Source organism: Phoenix dactylifera, chromosome 8 (assembly GCF_051530095.1).
Source record: "Phoenix dactylifera cultivar Ajwa chromosome 8, Ajwa_hap1_PhDact_Kaust_v1.1, whole genome shotgun sequence".
Classification (NCBI taxonomy): domain Eukaryota; kingdom Viridiplantae; phylum Streptophyta; class Magnoliopsida; order Arecales; family Arecaceae; genus Phoenix; species Phoenix dactylifera.
Window position 1 is genome coordinate 30364015 of NC_143197.1, and position 13821 is coordinate 30377835.

General features: G+C 38.2%; 2 protein-coding genes across 3 annotated transcripts; both read left to right on the top strand.

Moving 5' to 3' along the window:
• Positions 1-1921: 1921 nt before the first annotated feature.
• On the top strand, positions 1922-8719 carry LOC103718402 (uncharacterized). Of its 2 annotated transcripts, none has more exons than XM_008807209.4 (6): positions 1922-2387; positions 4856-4984; positions 5083-5203; positions 5304-5385; positions 7964-8117; positions 8254-8719. In XM_008807209.4, the coding sequence occupies exons 1-6, from the start codon at positions 2103-2105 to the stop codon at positions 8386-8388; spliced, it is 906 nt and encodes a 301-aa protein (XP_008805431.1). In that variant the 5' UTR covers positions 1922-2102; the 3' UTR covers positions 8389-8719. The 2 variants fall into 2 exon arrangements, with proteins under 2 accessions (XP_008805431.1, XP_088559632.1); XM_088703506.1 differs by having other exon boundaries at positions 1924-2387; positions 8284-8719.
• An 837-nt stretch (positions 8720-9556) lies between these two features.
• On the top strand, positions 9557-13588 carry LOC103718412 (uncharacterized). Its single transcript, XM_008807222.6, has 3 exons — positions 9557-9888; positions 11592-11934; positions 13252-13588. Exons 1-3 carry the CDS (start codon positions 9713-9715, stop codon positions 13315-13317), a joined length of 585 nt encoding a protein of 194 aa, XP_008805444.1. The 5' UTR covers positions 9557-9712; the 3' UTR covers positions 13318-13588.
• Positions 13589-13821: the final 233 nt, after the last annotated feature.

A 13821-nucleotide genomic window follows, 5' to 3' on the forward strand; every position in this document is an offset into this window, starting at 1 on the left:
TGACTGATGTGCATAAGAGGACACAAAGGTAGGTCCCATCTTCTCTTCTGATCCAATTAACATGTTGTTATCTAGAAGTAAAATAAAAGTAAATTAAAAAACCAAAGCCCTGTGCTCTAAGTATAGAGCGAATCAAAACATTAAATACCATAATGAAAGAAATCGGAAAACAAATCAGCTAGCCGATCGATCCCATATATCGCACCAAAGACTTCATGTATTGCAACTGATAAAAAGCTACAAGCCTTGATGCATGGTTTCAGAATCTAACCATTACATCATTTTATTCTTCTTTAATTCAAGAAGTTAAAAGAAATATTTGATTCATTTGGTCACTAGCAGGATATACTTTCTTCCAACCCTTCCACTGAATCAGCCCCCCAGTGGTTGACTGACTTGGACTAGGAGTCAAGCCTGTAATTTATAACAACTAATAATGCTTTCCCTCACATCATGGCTGGTGTTATAGGAGAACATAGTTCAATTGCCCCACCCACCCCAATCTCATTAACTTCATACAAAAAAATAATACATCGAGCACTTGCATTACCTCTGAACCTGGTCATGCTTTCAGTTTGATACAGCCCATGGCTTTTGCCACTCTTCTGTTCCCAGTAAGCCAGTCGTATTAACCAATGGAAGAAGCCCAAGCCATTTACAACTGCCACTTGGCAAACCAGTTTAGAGACGCAAGGAACTCAATACTGTTACTGGGTCCATCAATAATAAACAAATAATAGAATATCCCCGATTCAATGATTGTGAGCTGGATTTCCTACAAACATCCATAAAAGTAGCGGAAAAGTAAAAGCTTCTATCTACCATGTGCCCTCCATCATTCCATGCAAAAGACCAAGCTTTGGACTTCTTCTACCTTCCACATCAGCTGCAGGCCCCACCCATGAAACGCCGTGAGAAAAATAAGCCTCGCACTCGATGGAATCTTTGAACCAGTCTTTACTCATTCATCCTCTCCACTTGACTCAGACCAGTACACCGAACTATCAAGTTTTCTTTGCGGTGTAGAAACTTTTTTTCTTCGGATTCAGTCCAATGCCATAGGAGCTTTAAAATTCGAGTTTGGATACATATCGTATGGATCTTAATGTATATGAGCATGGATATGGTACTGCTGAATATAATGCAAGAGGTGGACGACAGTTAAACAAGACAGTATATGTACACGATGTGCATTGTTTGATGCCCATTTATCTTCTAATAGCAATTATTTAGAGATGCACAACTTTCTGCAGTATGAGAGATATATGATGCAGGATTTTGTTTTTTTTTTTGCTGAAATGGATGATTCATACATTTCTGGTACGGATACATCTAATAAAATCAAAAAATAAAAGATTTTGAAGCGCTCTAGGCAACACCCTATCTCCGACCCATAGGATGTCTTCGAAGTGACTGGTTATGTACGAAGCCACCGAATCCATAGCCTTGTTTGCCTCTCTAAATAAATGCTTGGTCTGAAAGATCACTCAGTTATTCACCATAACTAAAATATTCTGAAGCAGATGGTGACCCCACTAACATAGCTAGAGCCATTTTGAATTTAGACGTTCACAGTGGCCATACAAGATCTTGGTTGAATGTATGTATACCATGGATTATATAATACTCTTAACAAAAGGCTTTTGAAGCTGGTGGTGTTCTTGCACCAAAAACTACGGAGTCAGTTAACGACTCGGTACCGGTTCGGTGTCCCCCGACCCAACCTCAACTCTCTTTCTCTCCGGGATAGCCGGCGAACCGCCGTGAGCGACCCGGAACATCCATCTCGGAGGCTTTCTAAAAATAAATAAAGGCATAAAAAACCGAGCACCACCGGTGAGCCGGTGGGTCCCATCTCCGGCCCCACGCATGATTGGTACGTCCCCTTTTTGTCCCCGCCCCAACCCCCCTCCTCGCGGCCAACGAGCGATTTTGGCCTTCCTTTCTCTCTTCCCCTTCACCTCCTCCGCGCCGACCTTCTCCCGGCTCCCCGCGGCGTATCCTGCCCCGCTTTGTGGCCCCAACAGCGCCTCGCCACGTGGACGCCCGCCAGCCCTCGCTCCCCTGACTCCTGTCCTTTTTCCTGCCTCTCCGGGGCTCTCATGGCGGAGCTGGCCGCGGCGGAGGTCTACGCCGCCGCCGGGCGGAGGACGACGACGGGGCAGGCGTGGCGGACGGTGCTGGGCTGGCTGGGATTCCTGTTCCAGATCCTGCTCCAGATCCTGAGAGGCACGCCGTCTTGGGCTCAGGTGCTCTCCTTCGTCGGCCTCCGCCACCCCCTCCTCTCCTCCTCCTCCTCCTCCTCCCCGGCCTTCAAGCCCCTCCCCGCCGAGGCACCCAACGACACCCCGCCCCCGCCTCCCCCGGAGGTTCTCGATAAGCTCACGGTATGTCATCGTCTCCGGTCCTCTTGTTCTAATTTTTTTGTTCCCTTGGTGGTATTTCCTTTCTTTCCTGGGAAAAAAAGGGAGAAAGGAGCCACTTTTGTCCTTGAATGTAATAAAAACCTCATCTTTTCTTGTTTTTCTGCATCTTTACTAGTGATTTTTATTTTCGATTAGAAGGACGAATGGTTAGCGGGATCCGGTTTTCGTGCGATTGGTGTAGATTTGTTGGTTACTTTTGATCTTTGTGAGCTTTCTGGATCCGGATGTTCTGTTTGGAATTGGGAGATCGGTCATTAAACTGGAACGATGCTAGGATCCGATCATGTATTCTCTCGAGTTCTGACCAATTTTAGATTCTTTTGGGAGCTTTGGGTGCCTGTAACATCTATTCTCCTTTAGTTTCAAATCCGAATTTCGCCACTTGCGGCTTCAGGGGCTTGATATAATTATTGGATTCTAAAAGGTGGGGTGATGATTGATTCCAATTACTGGGAATGGTTTTAGGATGAAGCGTTGAATACTGAGACATGTTCGTCTTTTCGGCTGATGCTGTCTGACCATCACACAATTCAAGATCAGTTTTGAGAGGATTTACATCATCTGGGTTAAGCAGCGAAAGAGCTCCATACTCCGTGAGGGATGGTCAAGAACAAGATCAAAATTGCATATGACTTGGTCCAGCTTTTGCCTCTTCTCGCACTTGGCCTTGGATTTCTATTTGCTGACAGGAATACTGCCATTGCTACCACCACTAACGCAACATGCTCACACCACTACAAGCCTTTTTCACCAATCATACAGCCCACCTCCCCCTCCCCACAAAAAGGCAACCCCCAATCAGCAATTCGTGTGTTCCATAGTGATGCAGAACTGGACAGCAGCCGAAAAGATTGCAACTTTTTAAGATAGATGAAATGCAAAAAAGGACATGCTTTTGGTACCGTCTTTTCCCATGTTCGGCTACAAGGTTTGGTTAAGAGGATCGTAAGGGGGTGCTATATTATTAGAGGCTTGAAGTCATATCACAATCTGTGGTATACCCAACAATAGAAAGTTAGAAACCACTGATTTAGTCCAAAAAATGTGTTAACGTACTGCTACTCTCTCACTGGTCAGCTAGAGGATGGAAAGTGGCTATAAAATAAAACAAGTTGGACCCTTATCCCATATTTATGGAATAAAGATGTTTTGCTTTGGCTTCTAAGCATCAATGGCATATGGCAAAGTTCTTAGGCACCCAATTGAAGTTTTATGGTTACAATTAAATTAAGTGATTTGTTTGATGATGCCCTTGAAACAGAGAAGGAAATAAAACACCTTGAAGATAGCTCACTGAATTCAAAACTAGGAACATTGAGAATAAGTTATTAACTTGCTTTTTACACCAATATGTCATCTTTGAGGCCAAGAAGGGGAGCATAAAGCTTTTATTTAAAACTTAATATTTCTCTCTTGCCTTACCAAAGATATGCTGCCTTTGTCATGGCTTGTCACATGTTATTGTTGCAGTGATTGTGTTACTTATTTGGAAAATTCATGAGAATTCTAGTGATCCAATTTTGCAATGCTTTGGGTATCCCTTTATATTCTTTGATTTTTTTATAGTCGCTGGACTCGAGAGATCTTCCACATGCCCTTTGGTCACTATAACTAGAACTAAGTAATCACATGAATTTAGAATGGTGGGGTGGGTTGGCAATGTAGAATTTGAATGATTGAATCATGAATGTATTTGGGAGGAAGTTCTTTTGCTTTTAGAATGAGGTGATATTTATACAGGGCTATAGCATGAACTTTTGGACTCTCCAAAGGAATATCAAACACAAATTATACCTTAAGCAGCTGCCAAGCAAAGTAACTTTTCTATATACGATATTCCTCTAAATTATGTAATACTTGTAAGAGGTTAAAACCTATCTATTGATTAAGATCTTTTATAGAAAAGTTACTTTGCTTATATATAGAAAGATCTTTTATGTCCCATCCCTTTCTAACTTATATTTGTCTTCCTGAAAAAGTTGTTTGCCTCAATTTTCATGTCTGGGGTAGTCGACTTCAGTCACCTTAATGTGTATATCTGTGATATTCATGTATATAACAAGAAATATGCAACAAATAACAAACACAGTTTTTATTTTAAAAAGAAGATTTTATTAAGGCAAGCTAGAATGGCTGGGTTAAGAAAAGTTTGAGATAGGGAATTAGAACTCAAGCATTTTCTCATAAATTCCTTGAAAGTTTTGTTAACCATGAGTAAACCTTCTTTGATTTACTTTACTCTTTTATTGTTCATTCCTCGCTGCTTGGCTCTTTTTATACTTTTTTGTTCCATAATACACCTTTTTTTTTTCCTTCTTGTATCAAAGTGGAAATTATCATTTCATATTCTCCTCTTATGGTTGCCACTGCCTCAACACAGTTTATGCATGCACCCTTTCTGTTAACTCCAATTTAGAATAAATGTGCAGGTAGTGCTTGACTTGGATGAGACTTTAGTATGTGCATACGAGACATCTAGCCTGCCTGCTGTTGTGCGTAGCCAGGCTGTTGAAGCTGGTCTCAAGTGTTTTGAGCTGGAATGCATATCAATAGATAAGGTAGCTGTCTTTTAAATTTTTACATCTTATTTATCTGTTTGTCTAATTTTTATTCTCTAAAAAGGCACTTATTTGAAGTTGAAATTGCTGAGCTGAAGGAGGTTGAAGGAAAACAAAAGGTGAATCATGTTACTGTGTTCGAGCGTCCTGGTTTGCAAGAGTTCCTACAGCAAATTAGTGACTTTGCAGACCTTGTTCTCTTTACTGCTGGTCTTGAAGGTCTGATTTTATCTAATATTTTTATTTATGGGACATCCTTGTTTAACATAATTTTTTATCCTTACTGCATTTGAATTTTCATTCTTTGATATTATTTCAGGTTATGCTAGACCACTTGTTGATAGAATTGATATTGAAAATAGATTTAGTCTTCGTCTTTATCGGCCTGCAACAGTTAGCACGTAAGTTATGCTTATCTCAATGATAGCTGCAGCTCTCTTAGAATTGATTTTATTTGCTTGAAATATACTTTTTTCAATTGTTTTCTTGAGGCTTGTTGTTGTTGTTACTTTAACAGTGTGGCGGATACTTTGAAGTGATATTAATTAATATGATAGTTTCAATCTTGACCAAAACATTTGGGTTTATAATTGCCCCAGACATTCACCAAGGTACATTTAAGGCCTCATTGACTTCGACTAAAAGTATATGAAAGAACTTTGGACCCCTTGGACTAGACAGGGATGAGGATGCCTCATTCTTCTTGCCCTTCTTTAGTCCTTTTGACCGAATAGTGGGGTGTTTTAAGATGGCTTCACTTTTTGATTGTGTAGCTTGAGAATTTTTTGATTCGAAAGAAGTTTGAAAATTGTGATCCCTCAAGTACCTAGGAGATGTAGTTGGAATCTGATTTTGCATTTTAACCAAGTGCAAAATAATTCATGTGTTCACTTTTGGCAGAGAGACCCATGTGACAGGGAGCTCCCTTCTGCAAGATGGTGAGCTCCCTTTTGTGAATGGGTTCTTGTAGACGATCCTTGTTTGTTTGGGATTTATTTCTTCCTGCTTTTTTAGGAAATCTTTTGTCCTTTTTTTTTTGAGAAACTTTCTTCCGTGAACCTAGTATAAGCCAATGCATTGTCTTCTAGTGATGATGAGTAATCTTTTATGATGAAGGCCTCTTGTTTCCTGTCTCCTATTCTTGTTTTGTCTATTTGGGGGAATTGGTTTGACCTACAAGAAATGCGAAAAATGAAAATCTCTTAGCAACCTTGTTTGTCTTATTGTTGGAGTAGCACAAGTTACATAATTATCTCTATTCTTATTGTTGAAGTAACACAAGTTACATAATTATCTCTATTTTTTCACCCGTTTGAAGATATATAAAGTCTGATCGGTTCCCTTTATATGAACTGAAAACCAACAAAATGGAATTGGAGGTTAACCGTATGATGCTGCACATCTTTTAGAGTTATCTTTGCGGATGATATTTTATTGTTCTTCCAGGAGTGTTTTCGTTATTCTAATATAATGATTATTATTAACTCCTATTTGTGGGTAACTGCAGTATAGAGTAGATTTATGATGATATTTAAATTATAATTAATGGAATTTAGTTAAAAAAATAAAAAAATATTGTCATGAATAATTTTATAAGCTTTTATGATTTTTTTTGTATCTGAGCATACAGGATCTACATTTTTCATGCATATGTTTTTCTATAGATCAGATGTTTTCCTGTTCAAATTTTGCCATTTTTGCTTTGATAACCTTGTGAGTGCTAATTTTCTTCCACTTGGCTTAGATTATCTGTTTTCTATTTTCACATTTATGCAAAGTCTCAAAACCTGTGACTCTCAAGATATGAACCACCAGGCAAGAACAAAGCAAGCCTCTGAACCAATTCACATGGAAATATAACTATAAAATGTCCACAATTCTTGTCACATGAATTACTGATTAGCGATCATGAAGAACATATTTTATCATGACTACCCATTTTACTGTCCCTTTTACTTGTCTAATAATCCCTGAATAAATGTTAATTCAGTTTCTCCTTTTTGTCCTCTAAATCATTATGGATGTAATATTGGCAGTTCAGAAGATCATATGCCAAATCTAGTAAGTTGGAAAATATGTGCAGATTTGTGGAATCTGCCAACTAGAACCAATCTACATATGAATAGAGTTGATAATTAAAATTCTGTAGCCCACTGGAGCATGTGGTATTTCATCTGCCTCCATTGCACTGTAGCCAAAAGAATTCAGATGTGGGCCCACATGATTCTCTGTACACTTTAGCCATCATATATTGTGATGTATTTCATATATTTCACGTACAAAGATATCATCAAATTTTCTGACAAGTTCAGTTCACATATAAGCACAAAACAGAATGTTTTTGCTCTAGACCACTGTTTACCTTCCAAAAGTCAATGTATTATGTCTGCCAGGATCTGGATCTTGCTCCTTATGATGGGATGTAGAGATTAGCTGCATTCTGGACTTGGTATTTAGATGCATTTTTCCTGCCAGTTTCTATGAGTTGAAACTGGCGCTTGGTTTGCAAATATGTTTACGGTGCTGCAGTACCTGAAGAATGCCCAGTGGCAAGAGATTCCTTCATCTATTTATTCTTTTTATGTCTATGCAAACATAGGCCCAAACTTTTTAAGGGTTCAGGAACTACATGGACAATGAAGAATGCCCTAAGTCATTTACCTGAGAAGACCTCTGGGTTTGTATTTTATTAAGGCGCATCAAAACTTGTGAGCATAAAATTAAGAGATTTACCCCACCATCTAGACTTCCAATGTGGTATCAGGGTTCCTGATGCACTTACATAATTGTCTCTTGTATAGGGTTCCTTTACCACTATGACAACCCATTGTATTTACATTTATAATGTATATTTTTATTTGTTAAATCTGCATGTCGAATTAATTTTGAATGCATTCTACACCAAGTGATGTTTGGAATCATTTCCACCCTGGATTAACTCGTTCTTTTATTTTTTTGTAATTCTATTATTTAAACCAGGGAATACAGGGAACATGTCAAGGATCTTACTTGCCTATCAAAAGATCTATGCCGAACTGTTCTTGTTGATAACAACCCGTTCAGCTTCTTGCTGCAGCCATTGAATGGAATACCATGTGTTCCATTTTCTGCTGGACAGCCTTATGATGAGCAGGTAAGAAGAATTTGAACCTTCCAATCAATTTAATGAAGGGAAAGCTAATTTATGTTGCGATAAATAGGTATCTCATAACTATAATTATGTTCTATCTTTCAAATCTCATATTTTTCTTATCATGTTCTGCTTTCAGCTTATGGCGGTTGTTTTTCCTCTTCTTAAGCACCTCTCTCTCCAGAAGGATGTCAGGCCTGTACTACATGAAAGATTTCATATGCCCGAGTGGTTCCAAAAGCATGGGATCCCTCCCTCTAATCAGACTTTGTGATGTTTCCTGAATAGAATTAAGAAGCTATGGCTCTTCGAGCACCTGAACTGACAGATGCCTGCTGTGCCACGATGCCATCCGATCCCTGGAATGCCTGTACATTATTAAATTGTTGAATGCTCCTAATTAGAAGTTGGAATTCAATAGTATTTCATCCAACTTGTTCAATCACGGAAAAGCTATGTTTGTCTGTGCAATTTAGATAAAACTCAGCACTGTACTTATGCAGCAGAAAATTTACTCTGATTTCTTGTAATTGTTTATACAATTGTAAGATGATAGTCAAGATCTGTTAGTGGATGAAATAATCAGCCGATGAGGTTTTGAAGCATTTTTGTTTCAATTTGAGTGCCTGTTTGGAATATGATGGAGGCTAAAATGGAATAATTTTCTCAAAGCAAAAGAGGCTATAACTTCATCAGGAATGATTGACCAAAGAGAAGTGGTCAGAAGTAAAATCTAAATTACTTGCAGATTATGTGCTGCTTGCCCGACTTCTCGCATTTGCATTATTGAGAAAAGCGCCGGGCATGAGTAAAGGTGTTTAATTCTTGATAATATCATCCATGCGTACAAGTCCTATGATATCATCCATCTCTTTTCTGGGAGAAACTATACTCTACATTGCGTGCACCATTTGATTGTGAACACGGCTAATCATAGCTATTTGTTTTTTTAGGCTCTATTCATTGAGCACTTATCTCAGTGCATCTGTATAAGAATGAGTAGTTGTAATTGGCTACATGACCTCGATCCCTCTAAACACTTATCTCGATGCATCTGTACAAGAATGAGCGGCTATAATTGGCTGCATGCATGACCTCTACTTCTCTGTATGCATGTTTTTATTTTATTTTATTTTCTTGAGAGGGCACGGCATTCTTATTATTAGCATCCCCAATTTTTTTTTTTTTTTTTTAAGTTTCAGATTATGGGAGCATATTATTATTACAATTTTTTTTGAGAATGTCAGTTCATTTAATTACTAAAATTATCTAATATTATATTGTTGGTAAAATTATTGGATATTGATAGAAGTGATATATTAGAACTCTCTCTGATAGTATCATTGGATCGTTGGATGTTGATATTAGTGACTTGAGTTCGTTTGGTCTGTAGCTTGATTTTATCGTCTCCTCATATCCTAGGCCCTTGTCTTTGAATTCCGTCGCTTCTCCTCCCCTTGTTCCCAACCATCCAAGGGTTGGAAAAAAAGGGGAAAAAAAATTCTTGCCCTACTTTTGTTCGCGGAATTCCGACGCTAATAAAGTCGTCCGTTGCGGCACCGGGTTTCTTATTTTTCCCTTTTTTTTGTGCGATACAGATGGATTCCTCCTCCAAAGCCTTGAAGATGGTCAAGCTGAAGCCCATCGACGCGACTCCGGCGAGCTTCGCGGAGTTCGGCCAGGTGGTCTCAGCGTCGCCGGACGGACAGGAGTACGGGCCCCATGATGCCCAGTTGGAGCTCCATCGCGGCACCCCAAGGAAAGAAAAATCTCGGTCTCTTTTAGACTTTTATTAATCTTTTCATACGATGCTCCATCTCTCTCGGCCATATTTAGGAACTTTTTGAGGCAGGCAGTTTTCTTGATTTTTTTTTTTTGTTGCTGTCGTCGTTTTTTCTCGTTCTGGCAATTGTGTCTTGGCACTCTTCTTTCTTTTAGCTCTTTTGCAAACTTCTCCATTTGATCCAGAATTCCCTTTATTAAGAAGGCATTTTACTTTCACAGTTAGAAGGAATTTGGGTTTCATGAGTGGCTGACTAAATGCGTTGGATTTCTAAAATTGTTTCGCTGAATCTATCATTCTACTATATCAATTACTTTTTCTGGAAATATAGAAACAAAAACTACCTCTTAGACATCAAGGGCATGTTTGGTTTGTGACTGGAATCAGAATTGGAATGGAATTTGAATACTAGGGATTGGATTTTGGAAGGACTGGTGTATTTTTTGTGAGAACCCGTCCCACATCGATTATTCGTCGGGTAGATCTTGGATACTTATATAGGATCAAGAAACTTAAATAATACTTTCTGTCTAGCTATTTTAGGTGAGGTGCTGGATCGTGATAAATGATATCAGAGCGGATCCATCTCATAATCTATGGACTAGGGGACATTGCAGCATAGATCTATTGAGGCAAACAATGGGTCGATCATGGTGCTTGTGATTAAATTTGAATGGATTTAAATTTTTAACCTGACGAGGATGCCACGGTTTAAACGGAAAGAGTATGTGAGAACCCGTGGAGGCGTGTGTTTAGTCCTACATCGATTATTCGCTGGATAAATTTTGGGTTGTTACATTCTTTCTAGAGTCTAACTCCTCCCAACTCCAAATGTTTTTAGATGCATAGCTTCTGTCAACAATAGCCAAATTTCTTTGTTTGTGACTTGAATGCCTTATTCTGTCTTGCTCTTGGACTTGACTAGATGCATAAAAGGAACTTTATGATCTCTTTTTTATTTGTAACATTTTGCCTGGCCATCAGATTGGTATAGATATTACACTTTACATGGTGGCATATCTTTATTATTTAGACTATACGACATGATGCACCTCATACGGTCATACCCATAGACAGTGATTAAACGAGAAGGATATGAGTGGCCGTATTTGAGAGGCTGCTTTGAAATGTGAATGGTTCTGTAATTGTCTCGTGCAACTCTGTATCTATGTGGATACATATCAGTTGGCATCTTCAACTTGTTGACCACCTTTGGAGACAATATTGCATCTCATTGTAAATGATCATTTTATGCGCTTCTTTCCACATCTACCTTCAATTTGGAAGGTAGGTTTTTCAACATATAAAGTCATTCCTTGAACCATAAGCATGTCTGAGTTTCTTCCTCTTCTTATATTTCTGGAACTGAGCCTGATATTTTTGTGCAAGTAGCATCAGAATCACATATTTGGTTGATCCCAGGATCTATGCCGAAATTTCTGCTATTTTACGCAGCCATGGCTTATGACTAACTGAAGCACACTGGCCCCTAAATTATGGGATTCTAAAAAGCATTTTATCTATGCAAATCTCAGCTTTTAGAGTGATCATGTCAATGTCCAATATAGACATGTAGAACTGAAGTTCTCATTGACACAGGCTGACATTTCCGCACTGATGTGCAATTTTGAGTCCAATCTCCCAAGCAATTGCAAAAACTGTTGCCTTGATAGTTTATCTTTTTCTCTTAACAGGTTATATATAATGCATTTGGAAGACCGAGAACTTAAATTTTCTAAAATCACTCATCATGCAAATGTAACCCAGTGCCTTGGTTCTGTTGGCGGGCAAGAGTGGTATCTTGGTGTTGCTAAGGCTTCCATATTGGATGAAAGCAATGTTAGTAAAGAGGATGGCAGAGAACTTATGCAATCAACCTGTGGACATTATTACATGCCTCCTCATCCTGAAGATGTTTGCATTTTTCGAATTGCCGGTCCCAAATTTCTGAAGCTTAATGTCGGGACATGGCATGCAGGTCCGTTGTTCAAGACAAGGACTATGGATTTCTATAATCTAGAGCTAAGCAACACTAATGTAAGCATTTTCTTTTTTTTTTTCTTAATAATTGGAGCAGCTTATTTTTTAATGCTATTTTAAATTTGATTTCTGATAAGACTTTTATATAGATCTGATGTTCATAACTTTCTTTCCTTCTATTGAAGTGGAATTTTTTTAGTTGGAAGCAGGAACAAAGGTGCATTGTCCACTCAACTAAGTCTGGACATGAAATTCCAATTCTTGAGTGTGCAGTGACACCACCTTTCAGTTCTTACTAATAAAAAACTACTCCCCATTATTTACAGAACTTAATATTTGAACTGTAGTTCATTCTCTTCTGACTCAGAAATTTTATGATTATCAAATCAGAGGTTGTTGATTACCATTGAAAACACCCTGCTTTAATATGACAGCGCCTTGAATGTTTGGAACATCATGTCTTCATCTTATTTAATTGATGAAACTCTCAGTGTGGATGAGTAACAGCTACCTCAACTTTTATCGGGGAGCTGAAGAGGGGGAGAAGAGACGATCGAAACATTCTTATGGTTGAAGAACATTAGAGTTGCTTAAATATCATGTGAGGTGAAAAGGGGAAGGTAGAGAATGGGGGCCTCAGGGAAATGCAGATAATCCAAAAACCTTATGTAATATGTGAAAGAAGATAGATTTTTTTCCTTATGAAAACCAAACATGTTTTTTTTTTTATTTTTTTTTTATTTTTTTTTATAGGAATCTGCAGTTTTGGATGCCATAATCATCCATGGTAATTAGATAGGCGAATTACAGAATCATTAAAATAATGCTGGTTGGTTTGTAGTATATTTTAGGTATTTTTCTTCGGAACACCTTTGACTGTCAATGATGGCAGGTCTTAGGAACATTCTGTTTTATAACATAGAGTTGATGAGGAGATGGAATTTACATATAACTAGTCAACTCTAGTCAGGAGGATTTCAAGTAAGGATTGAGCAGATTTTTGTGGCACAACTGAACCTGATATGGACCCTTGAATAATTGATGTCTTGGCCAAGGCCACTTTAGGCAAAATGGGGCTGGAACTGAAACCTAAAAAATCCATTGGTGGGTAGTGAAATTGAACTTACTCATCATGTTAAGTTGTTAACCATAAAATTCTTCATTGCAGTTTAGACATGCTGGAATGGACAGCGTTGAGTTGTATTAGAATGATTCTAGTGATGTTTCTTTTAACTTTGTATGGAAAAGTTCTCATACTTTTGTTGCATATGTAATGTACTTAAGAAAGCTGACATGTTGCATGCATGTGCCTCTTCTTTTTACCCCTTTTATAATGAATCTTTTTTCTCTGTTTTTTTGCTTTTTTTTTTTCAGGTGGTAGATCATACGACACATGATTTCCTTCGCAATGATGGGGTGATCTTCTTGGTTGAGGACTAAGTAAATGTTGCATAGGATATTAGTTCCTTTGGCCCATAACTTATGCATAACATTCTCTTGTTGCTTGTTGAGAATCTTTCTGATGGAGATCTATGATCAAGAGTCTTTTCTTTCTTTAATCAGATTCTTGGGTAAATTTGTTGGTCAGACAATGGTTAAATTGTTCTAGAGAGAATTACTGCAAGTTATAAACCAAGCTCCTGCTTCCAAAAAGACCCAAAAATTTGATAATTGGAAGTACTACTAAAAAAGAATGTTTATGAATTGCCCACTGTAACGCTTTGATGTCTCTCACCTCTCTCTCTCTCTCTCTGTATTTACTGTCTCTTCTTTTTCTTTTTCTTCTTTTTTACTTCTCCTATGAACAACCTCTTCCTCTCTCTCTATTTCTCTTCCAATATTGTAAAACATGACACTTACCTAGGAAATTAATTAATTTACTAGATCAACATACTACTGCACACTTCTGTTTCTGTGGACTTCTGATAGAATTCGATCAATAGA

Coding starts and splice junctions, on each gene's coding strand:
- LOC103718402 (XM_008807209.4), top strand. CDS start 2,103: ATGGCGGAGCTGGCCGCGGCGGAGGTCTACGCCGCCGCCGGGCGGAGG. Junction 5,204..5,303: donor CTTTACTGCTGGTCTTGAAG/GTCTGATTTTAT, acceptor ATATTATTTCAG/GTTATGCTAGACCACTTGTT. Junction 8,118..8,253: donor GACAGCCTTATGATGAGCAG/GTAAGAAGAATT, acceptor TTCTGCTTTCAG/CTTATGGCGGTTGTTTTTCC.
- LOC103718412 (XM_008807222.6), top strand. CDS start 9,713: ATGGATTCCTCCTCCAAAGCCTTGAAGATGGTCAAGCTGAAGCCCATC. Junction 9,889..11,591: donor CCAAGGAAAGAAAAATCTCG/GTCTCTTTTAGA, acceptor TTCTCTTAACAG/GTTATATATAATGCATTTGG. Junction 11,935..13,251: donor TAGAGCTAAGCAACACTAAT/GTAAGCATTTTC, acceptor TTTTTTTTTCAG/GTGGTAGATCATACGACACA.